Source organism: Vigna unguiculata, chromosome 3 (assembly GCF_037176805.1).
Source record: "Vigna unguiculata cultivar grain cowpea cultivar isolate G323 ecotype 2 chromosome 3, ASM3717680v1, whole genome shotgun sequence".
NCBI classification, from domain to species: Eukaryota; Viridiplantae; Streptophyta; class Magnoliopsida; order Fabales; family Fabaceae; genus Vigna; species Vigna unguiculata.
The window spans coordinates 62,935,027-62,946,068 of record NC_140794.1 but is presented as its reverse complement, the minus strand read 5'-3'; the positions used below and the strand labels follow the sequence as shown (position 1 = coordinate 62,946,068).

General features: G+C 37.2%; 2 protein-coding genes across 2 annotated transcripts; one reads left to right on the top strand and one right to left on the bottom strand.

Moving 5' to 3' along the window:
- Nucleotides 1–714: 714 nt before the first annotated feature.
- LOC114178295 (ATP-dependent DNA helicase) lies at nt 715–3,531 on the top strand. The gene is made up of 5 exons (XM_028064116.2): nt 715–1,026; nt 1,374–1,655; nt 1,751–1,924; nt 2,055–2,161; nt 2,694–3,531. The coding sequence occupies exons 1-5, from the start codon at nt 889–891 to the stop codon at nt 3,409–3,411; spliced, it is 1,419 nt and encodes a 472-aa protein (XP_027919917.1). The 5' UTR covers nt 715–888; the 3' UTR covers nt 3,412–3,531.
- A 666-nt stretch (nt 3,532–4,197) lies between these two features.
- Nucleotides 4,198–10,848, bottom strand: LOC114178294 (autophagy-like protein). The gene is made up of 5 exons (XM_028064115.2): nt 8,856–10,848; nt 6,767–8,432; nt 5,760–5,980; nt 4,902–5,115; nt 4,198–4,804 (listed from the first exon to the last, which is right to left on the bottom strand). The coding sequence occupies exons 1-5, from the start codon at nt 9,797–9,799 to the stop codon at nt 4,418–4,420; spliced, it is 3,432 nt and encodes a 1,143-aa protein (XP_027919916.1). The 5' UTR covers nt 9,800–10,848; the 3' UTR covers nt 4,198–4,417.
- Between the last annotated feature and the right edge of the window lie 194 nt (nt 10,849–11,042).

The window sequence follows — 11,042 nt, the reverse complement described above, 5'->3', positions numbered from 1 at the left end:
TTATTAAAAAGTAACATATTATATTTAAGACTTCAAGTGGAGATTTTACTCTAAAAATACTCTTTAAGATATAAACCAACAAGTTTGAACTAAAAAAAAATGTCGATAGAAGAAATTTCAACTAGATCAAATACCATCAAATGTTAAATGTTAAAGATTAAATACAAACTAGTTGTCACCATTCTCTCTCTTAACTAGTTAGGATAGTAAATGTAAACTATGGTTCTCATTTTTTTTATCAACTTTGAACTTTCATAATACTTCTTAAAAGTTACTTCCCTCCCAAAACAATAGTCAACAAGAATGCTAAAAGCTAATATAGTTTAATTATGAGAGTTCACAATTCCCTAATTAATTTATAAGCATTGCATAAACATAGTATAGTATGTACAATGTTCCAAAAACAAAGTGGAAAACTTTGAAAGTGTAATTAGCAAAAGGAAAAGGTAAAATTAAGAATGTAAAACACAAGGGGTGAAAACGCCCCCTTATCCGTTTGGTCGTTGAATGCAAAGAGTACACTTGGCATAAATATTTGAACCATTGGCCACCGTGACTTTAAACTTAAAAGTGAAAAAAGAAGGGCCCACATTATCCATGACCCCGTTTCGTTTCATGTGTGTGTGCCAGCACACGCGCCGACAAGAACTAAGCAAATGTCTTACTTTAGACAGTTGAAAGATTCGCACGCGCCATTGATCACGTTCACGCGCTGCACCTCTGAAGCATCGAAGGATGTTTTGTTTTCTTTCCGCCATTTGCCAACCCACTCCAACCAAAACAAAAGTTCCGTTTTTTCTTGTTTGCTCTGGTCTTCTCCGCGTTTTCTGTTTTCATTTTTTAAGGGCTTTTGCGACTCAGCATTTCTTGCTTCACTGAAAATTTTTCATGGTTCTACCAACGAGTTTCATGACGTTCCGTTCCGACCTTGAAACGGTGTCGTTGAAGTTGGAGGTGGAGGAACCGCTGCAAGAAGAGCATGCTCCTCTCAATAAGCGTTTCAAACCTTCATCCGCTTCACAAGAGGTGTGTTTCTCATCTTTTTTAATATTGTTCTCCCTTTTCTTAGATAGATAGATACACCTGTGTCAGGGGTCTAACAGTTTTAATCTTTGAGCGAGCAGTGTCAGCAATATAAAGCTGAGATCACAGAACATGCATTTTTCATATCACAAACAAAGTTTTTAAAAAACTTGTAATATACTGTCATGTTAAGAATACAATCTGTCAAACATATTAGTCCAAAAATCAAAGGATTATGTCCCTGGAATGATGAGATCAAGTTTGAATACTCAGATGAAACAGTTGCAGATTTTAAGGATTTGTTTGTATTCATTTTTTTATAACTTCCTTTTCTCCTTGTGCATGTTTAGCAATGGAATGGTTCAAATAGTGCAGCTTCCAGTTCTCCTCCCCAGTACAATATACTTGATGAGCCTAGCCCTCTGGGTTTACGTCTTAGGAAGAGCCCTTCACTATTACATTTGATACAGATGAAGCTTTCTCAAGGGAATGTTTTTATTGCAAATGCACAAAATGAAAATTTAAGCTCTGGTTTGAAAAAGGAAAGTCTGGCTGCGCCTGCATCAGGCTCTGTTGAAAAGCTTAAGGCTTCAAATTTCCCAGCTTCACTTCTAAGAATTGGTTCGTGGGAGGTATATTCTAGATATAAGTACTTGTCTCTAGAATTTTGGGAAAATATAATTTTTCTTTGAGTTTTAAATAACTCAAGGATCTCTCTTTGTGGCAGTATAAATCAAAACATGAGGGTGATTTAGTGGCGAAATGTTACTTCGCTAAACGAAAGCTAGTTTGGGAAGTTCTTGAAGGTGAACTAAAGAGCAAAATGGAAATCCAGTGGTCAGATATCATGTCACTTAAGGCAAATTGTCCTGATACGGGACCTAGCTCGTTGACAGTAGCTGTAATTTTTATTCTCATACCTCTCTATATAGCTACTTTGAGCGTTCTTTTACAATACAATGATACAAAATGTTTGGCTGAATGTTCAGTTTCATTTTCATTGAATTATTGGTTTCGTTTGTGTGTTGCAGCTCGCAAGACAACCTCTTTTCTTCAAGGAGACTAATCCTCAGCCCAGAAAGCATACAGTATGGCAAACAACATCAGATTTTACCGATGGAGAGGCTGGCAAACACAGGTATATATTCTTTTCAGTCTTCTGATGTGTGGCTGTTAAGCTCAACAGTTTTGCATTGGATCAGATTGAGAAATATCATGGTTTTTGTTGATTTATCATAAGCTGGGCTGGAAAACTAGTTTTCAGTAGAACCTTTCGATAAGAGCAAGAAAAACTTACTGAAATAGTTGAGGAAGAGAGGTTGAGTTGCATTTGATGCAGTATCTTTTGTTGGCTTTAGAGGACTCTTTTGAAGCGTAATGTTAAAGGTTGAATCGCAGTTTTACACCGTATAAAAATATCAAGTTGAGCAACATATAATAATATGTATAAGTAAGAATAATCTACAAACCTATTAGGGTTTTAAATTGAATCTGGTGTTAAGTCTTTTTGTGACTCGTGAATAATGGTTTTATTGTAACAAGTTTATTTGGTTAAGTTTCCTAGTTTTCATTTGTATCAAGGTTGATACTTGATACTATTATGTTTAGGTCCTGTTGTCCTGTAATTTACTAGGCCATGATGTTGAGAACTTCATCATGTGGTTTTGTAGGCAACATTTTTTGGAATTTCCGCAAGGGATGTTAGCGAAGAATTTTGAAAAACTTGTTCAGTGTGACGCACATCTTAATTTCGTAAGCCAGCAACCTGAGATAATCTTGGATTCACCTCATTTTGATACACAACCAGATGCTTTTGAGAACCTTGTAATTGAAGGGAGCACAAGCTCTGAAACTGATTCCAAGGGCCCAAGAAATTGCGATCAGATAAAATTGGCTGGACTCCGCACTTCTATGTCATTGAGTGATTTTATTGGCCACATTGAACACTGCCTTTCGGAACAAATAACTTGTGGGGATCCGTCCTTTTGTGATGGAAGAGGAAGACCAGGTTTTCAGGAAATGCTGGAGGAAATTGCACAGCATCTTCTTAATGACAATCAGGTTATAGCAGCTTCTGATGAAAAATCACTCATCACAAGGGTCAATTCTCTCTACTGTCTTCTGCAGACGGACCCTGCAGCTTTGCAGAGTTCACATGACAAGGAAAATGCTGCTGATGGAAAAAATATTCTTCTTAGCCATGATCTTGAATCAATGCACAACATCAAAATTAAAATAGATGTCAAGCCTGCTGAAGTGGACTTCAGAGATGTTTCTGGGGGCATGTCCAGGAAAGACTCTTTCGGAGATTTTCTTCTTCACCTTCCTCGTATTACTTCACTGTCAAAGTTCTTGCTTAACATATCAGAAGAGGACAGTGACTGCTAACGTCATAGTTAACGTTGACCACTGAGTAATATTGTCTGCAAACAAATCGTGCGTATATATATATATATATATATATATATATATATATATATATATATATATATATATATCCTGTATATAAGAATCCGAAATTTGCATTATTTCTTGTGTTTTTAACCACCCAATGGAAGGTAGGTATGTTGTATTAGAAGATATATCACTTCTGTGGATAGGAATGTCTCATTATCTGGTTTGTTTCTACAATGTTTCTCTCTAGTTTAGAAAATCTGATTTTAAATATAAACAAATGATTTTTTTTAACTTAATACTGTCATAAGAGCAACTTTTAAATCAAAGCTTCACTTTCATGGTGAATCAACAAAATTAACAATTTTTATGGTGAATCAACTTTTTATTACATTGAAGACGGGAGAATGGTGGATATCATCGTACCTAACATCACATTAAAGGAATGTCATCACATTGAGATGAGTGCCACATACAGATATTTATATGGCAATAAGTTGTTAGGTGGGGGAAACTGTGACTTCTGAACTCTGACTATAACTATAAAAGATCATTGTAATTTGAGAGGTTCTGTTACAGCCACTAGAATCAAGTGGATTTGAAAAGTACCTCTTGCAAAAAATATATATATTTACCCACCAATAAAAAAACCAACCATTTAACAATTAACATATTCTAATTATATTTTTCAATTGACTTAAAATGGTTGTATGTATTATTATATTAAATTAAATATATTTTAGATATGAAAATATGAATTTTGGAAAGGAGCAGCAAAAGTCCAAATAAGCAGAAGTTGTAAATAATATTGACAATCTATACAAAATGTGATAAAAGGATTGAAATATCTACAGAGGGAGATTGAAACTAAATTGGTTTATGAGCTGTACAAATGGTTAAAGCAGGAGGCATAATGAAGAGCAGTTGGGAGTTTGAATGTAGTTTATGTACAATTGAATTCTTCCATCACGTCTAATCTGCTGCGAGGGATGAAGCAGGATCAGGAAGGAGAAGATGAATGAATGGTGGTATCAGGTAACATGGCTACTGTCACTAGGAAATATTCACAGCCAACAGGGAGACCGTATGGGTTTGGAGTTGAACCTGAATTCAAGGTCAACCAGTCAGTCCCTTTGTCAGGGGTGCTAAATTTTTCAGCCCGAGGGGGTGCCGCCTTCACAATCTGGCGTTCGATATGCACAATTTGTCCAACAATGTAGTTAGGTCGGCTTGGAACATGTTCTGCAAACAGGGCTACTGATTCATCGGATAAGTAATAATTAGAGCAGTTCCTGGTAATTGCCTCATAATACCCACCAGAAGTGAGCACAAAGGCTGCTATCTCATGAACTTCCAGGCAACCAAAACAAATCTTCTCTTTATTTGCCTGCAAATAAATCACAAGCATCATCAGCCATTTTTGTCTACCTCATCTCAGAGGCTCAACCATTTTTTGTCACGTTAAGAAAACTAGAAGCTAATACCTGCTTCTCAAGTTGATGCTTATTGTAATAAGTTTTGACCTGGTCTATTTTCTCCTCCAATTCTTTCCGAAGCTGTTCATTAGCAGCTTCCGTTCTTGAGTACTTCTCATGCAGCTCTTCCCGGTGCCTCGATAAGAAACCAACTTTATCGGCCAAGACACGAATGCATTTTCGGAACTCAGCAATGTCATCATCATCTCTGTCATTAGCAGAACTGAAAAAAGAGAAGTGTTCCAATCATCATCCTTCTAGTTGCAGTTCATTAAGAATGAATATAAAATATCAATGGAAAGCGCATCAGTCTAAAACAAAGGCCTGGAATCTTCTCCATTTCATGAAAAATAGCATAGAAATTAAATTTGTTGGAAATGTTTATATCAGATTCCACTCCATGCAAGAGAACAAAAGAAGCGAAAACTGTCTACTCAATTGCAGAAAGTCTCAATCGTCAACCTAACAATGTGATTGCTGAATGAATTCCTCTATTATCAATAACCTCATTACCATCAAACTTAATGAGAACATTCCTACTACCTCCTCCGTTCTTGTTTAACTCTTTGAAGTTTATTTTGTATGAAATAAGAAATGTAATAAAAATTCTTGATTCTAATAAAATAGTTGTATAAAATATGACTCTTTCCCTATCCACCCCACACAATATATACATATGTAAATCAGTTAACAGATAAATAGAAATAAAAACACTTCAAAATCTGACCCTCAAAAAGAAACAGAGTACTAAAATGTGGGACTCATAAGTTCTAACAAGTGAAGAAGTTGTTTCCATCACTACAAGTCTACCACCATAAGTCATTTTATATTTTCTCAGTGAGAATGGGCATAGAATAAGTAAATTACTTGGCCAAAGACTGCGACAAATTACGAAGGGAATCTGCAAAACCAGCCACACCACCGGGAGAATAAACACAAGTCTTGAGTCTTTCAAAAAAGCTGCGTGTTTTAATGACAGATGTCCGTAGTGAACTATACTCTGAGGCCCTCCTGTCAGCAGAACTTTTTTGAGTCTGAGCTTCCTCTCTTGCTTCATGCAAACAATTTTCCAAGTGAGCACAATTCATCTGTAATGAAAGTGAAAAAGTTCATTAGAATATGAAAGGCAAGCGCAATACTGAACCAACAATGTGTATAACGTTCATAAAGCTTAGCCGTGGTGGCAAAAAAAAACTTCATGTACAAAGTTCATTCATCCAATATCCTTCTGATCATACACAAGTCTTTGAACGAAATTCTCAATTCACCATACGGATTCAACTTCATCTCAGATCCAATATCCAAAATAATTAAGAAACTTAATTTGGTTTCTTTTTACAGAAATGCCTGTAGTTCAGCCCAACAGATCTGCAACATGTATCTAAAGAAGACTATGCCCTTGTGAGCCTCGCCTATCTATAGTAAACTTCCAAACTGACAAGAGTCAAATAAAACTCTGCATGGCATGGCTTTATAGAACAACAAAATTAATGCATATTTTGCTTAGGAAATTTACTTTTAGTAATACATCTATAATCACTTCAATGGGATCTATAGACACTAAAAAACAGCAAGAATGTGGGTGTCGCAAGGCAACAGCAATACAAAGATGATAATTTATTTGGTTTTTGACAGAATAATTTAAACACTTTCCAGAAGAATAACCAATAGGAATGCATGCTTCTATAATGTATGAAACGGGTGAAGAAAACGGACAGAAATTGGAAATTAAAAAATGACATTAAGATAGCCAAGTGAGAGAAATCAATAAACAGAGACAAAAAAAATAAATAGTTTAGGAGAACTACACAACAGATTTAAAAAACAAAAATTGCAACCCTAAAATGATGGGTATGATTCAACTCCACAGTTACCTGAGATTCATCAAGTAGTTTTTTACTAGCTTCCAGCTCCCTTTTGAGCACAACAACCTCCTCTATAACATTTTTAAGCTTGGTTTCAGTTTCAGTCAGTTGATCTGACTTATCTGAAAGTGCACTTCGTAGTTCCAACAACACCTTATCATCATTTACTTTGGATTCTGAGTCTTGAGAAACTGTGGGGTCAAAAGGTACAAGGTCATGTGACACAGGTATGTTCTCACCAGTAGAACTGTTTGTTAACGACATGCCTAATTGTCCGATTATCTTGTCTTTCTTATCTTTATCAGCACTCTGTGCTTCTTCCCGATGAGGCTCCATCATAGATGAGTCCAACTGTGGGTTCTGAACTCCAGAGGAATCCAACATGTTTTCATCCACCCCATCTAACACTTTACCAGTATGTTCTGTGAACAAACCAAGTTTTGCATCCAGGGAACTTGAGATGCATGAAACCTCATCCATGGGCTCAGAAGTAGATATGGAAGGCATGTGAGCTTCACTGCTGATAGATTCTGACTTTATTTCCTTCCCAGCCACATCATTTACATTGGAAAGCTTCTGCCCAAGCATATACTGATCAGACAATTTCTGCTCCAATTCTTGTATACGTTTCTCATATGACATACATTGCATTTGCTTCATCTTAAGCATGGAGTGAATATGTTTAATATATTCATCTTTCAAATGCAAGGCTTCTTCTGTCTTTTCTCTAGCATTCTTTAGCATATTATTCACCCTTTCATCATCCAATGACTCATACTCTACCTCAGGACAGAGCGAACATATTAAAGCTATTCTACCAGCAAGCTCAGCTTTCAGTTTTGCATTCTCAACTTCCATCTTGCAGGTTCCAGCAATTTCAATCAACTCACTGCCATCTGGCAAGCCTTCAGAATCATATCTCTCAATGGAGTCAGCAGCAATATCTACATCCTCAGCCAAATGAGAGCTATCACTATTCAAAGCAGTTGAACCTTTAAAGCTTCCTAGCTTCTCCATCTTGGAAGTTATTCCTGTTAGATATTCAGGAGCATATCGATCCACGTCTGATATGTCAATATTAAGCAGATCACCATCAAACGGAGCTATATTGACATCACACTGGTTTGGACTGTCAAACAATCCCATAGACGTTAGTACATCTTTAGGAATGCATGAACTATGAACTCTCAAAAACTCCTCTCGTCTACTGAGTTCGGCCTCACGTTTTATAGCTAATCTTTCAGCCATTTGCCCAGCCATGCCCATGTACAGCTTCATAGAAGCCTTTCGTCTCACTATCTCTGCAAGGCAAGCTCTGTATGCTGCACCAATACCGTGGAACAACTTTAAATCCACAAACAAGCCATCCTGACGAGTCATTGCCTCTTTAAAAACAGGGAACTGCAGCTTTTGATCTTTGATGAGATAAGAAACATAGGTTATGTTTCGAGTGTAATTGTGCACAAAGTTATTCATTTCATTCTTGTTTTCCTTGCAAAATTCTAGTAGCTTTGAAATAGCACGATCACAAGCCTGCATTTTGGGCAGGTGATTTTTGTCATGAACATCGTACATAGGACCCAAGGCTGAAACTGCATCATGAGGACGAAGTGAGGAAGACAATTGAGAGGATAGACAATCATCTACCAGTTTCTTTACAGTGTTAACATCCTTGCTGCAAAAATCCCATGAAAACATAATTGATAAGATGTTCTGATAAGTTTAATATTATGAAAATATCTCAGAAGAAGAGAAATATAAACATAAAATATAAATTAAGTTACAAATTACAACAATCATTAAGTACAGCAAAAGTATTATTCCATTTGATTCGTCTCCAGTGAACTATAGGCACTCCTAAAACATGGAATGGATCAAGAACTTTGCAAAATGGCGTTTAACTATTTCAGGCCCGCTAAGTGTTAACACAACATATGAGAAGTTGAGAACCAGATTTTGCATATTGAAGTCATGAGAGAAGTAACAAGTTAAAAACAGGATGCCATATCAAACTCGGTATACACATTAACTTTAGATGCTCCGTTAACAGGACAAAGCACACAAAAAATAGTTGAAAAATGTTAAAATAAAAACTAACCTCAGAGATTGCATGATACTCTTTTGTTCATTTATGTATCTCTGGTGTTCTTTAATTGGTTGTTCTATATTCTTGATGGGCAAGAAAGCCCTGGTGGACAACAATTCCTCCGCCCGACGCTTCACTTCCCCAAAAGTCTGCTTAAATTGTGACACTTTATTCTCAAACTGCTTGTGGGAGCTGGTGCAATTCTCCACTGACTTCCTCAAGTTTTCCTCCTTGACCAAATCCAGTAAGCATTTGCGATTAGCAGTTTGCAAAGCAGGGTGAAGTTTGATGGACCTTAGTTTCTCAACATTCTTCCCAAAATTCACCAAAAGATCAGAATGCATCCTGTGTTGTTGCATATAACGTTTCATGAAGTCGAAATAGCTTTGGTTAATCATTCGATAATACTGATCCAAATTACCCCTTGCAACCTCCATTGCTCTTTCTTGGACCATCTGTTCTCTCCAAAGCCTCTCACAATGCTCATATTTCATCACAGTACTAGTATATATAGCATGCCCCCGATGATAATGGTACCTGAATTGTCGTTCATAAGAAGGTAAAGCCTTCAGAGCAGGATCTGAAGCATCATCAAGAGGGTGTGAATCGTGGGAGGATGCTGGCGATGGAGGCTCCAAATGGTTGGGAATATCAACTTGCTCCGGTGGTGGAGGCGGTGAATTGTTTTGAAGCCTTGATTTGTTGAATATGAAAACCTCCCTCTCGTCAGATGGTAGCTTGTACGCAGATAGCGGGCGATGTGATTCCAGCTTCATATCCAAACAAAGAACAAGCTGATCACTGAAATTAATTCCCGTAACAGATTCAATAGACCTCATAACTGCCTCAACAAGTGTGTTTTCATTGCAATCCAACTCAAAAGAGTGTCCATTCTCAGCAATATGAACAAGCAACTGGCCCTGATGGACTAAACTTCCAGACACGCTGCTACTCATCTTATCCACCAATCAACACAAGAATGAATCACAATCCCTTTGTCCACCAAAATATTAAACCAATCAAAAGCACACAGGGTTCGAATCACACCCCCACCAATAGCTTAAACACAAAACAACATCAAGGAAAATCCGGCATAACCTTTTTTTTTACCTCACAAACTCGCACTTCACCTGATAAAATGTATAGAAGAGGAACAAGGACAAAATTCTGGATTAGGAACCTATTAAATTCTCAGATTACTGAATCCGGAAAAGAGTCCAACCAACGGAAGAAGAAAAATACAACCAAACAGATTCTAGGCTAAATTTTAAAATCAATTAATCAATCAATTCAACCCTTAACACTGCATCAACAGCTCAACTTTGCACATACCCAACAGAGATATTCGCGGAAAGACACAAACTTTAACCTCGGATCCCCTCGAAAACCCTAGTTAGAGCACCCCAACTCAGAGAACAGACCCACGTGTGCAACAATCAATGAGGCCGAGACTAAAACACCCCTTATCGTTGTCAAAAAGCGATAATGAAGAAAATGCCCCAAAAGAGACGAACCTATCAAACCCCAAAAACGAGGGCGTAGAAAAAACCCGAATTACGCCCCACCCGGAACCCAGTTCGTGAAGGGAAGTCAGAATTCAACACGTGACAGAGCATATATAACAAAATTGAGAAGTACAGAGTCCGTTGGGTTGGGTTGTTGAGGGGAGAGGGTAAGGCGAAAATCTTGAAGTGACAAACAAGAATATGGTTAGAAGAAGACGTGGAGATTTTGATTTTCCAGAATCTCGGCTAGACAGAAGAACAAAGCTACCACGAAACCCCTTCTGATGATTTCTTAGAAATCAATCACTGCAACAACCAATTTAAAATATACCCTTTCTCTCTCTTCCCGTCTCTCTCTCTCCCTATGCATTTACTCTTCCCCTTTCCCCATATTTGTTTTATAGATTCCACACAGAACCTTCTGCGGGAAGTAACTCTCGCATAACAGAACCTCTCTCTCTATCTTCTCTCTCTTGGCTGAATGTTTGGACAGATTGAAAAAGCAGACACTGTAGTGAATTGTTATATATATCACATCGAATTATAGAGCCTAATCCGCATTTAATAACTGATCACTTTTAACTTTAGCCATGATAATCATTTAAGATGGTTATGCAAAGATTAAGATACATTGCATCCACTACTGTTAGTTTTATTCTTTTGACCCTGAAAAACGCCAAGTAATAACAACGCC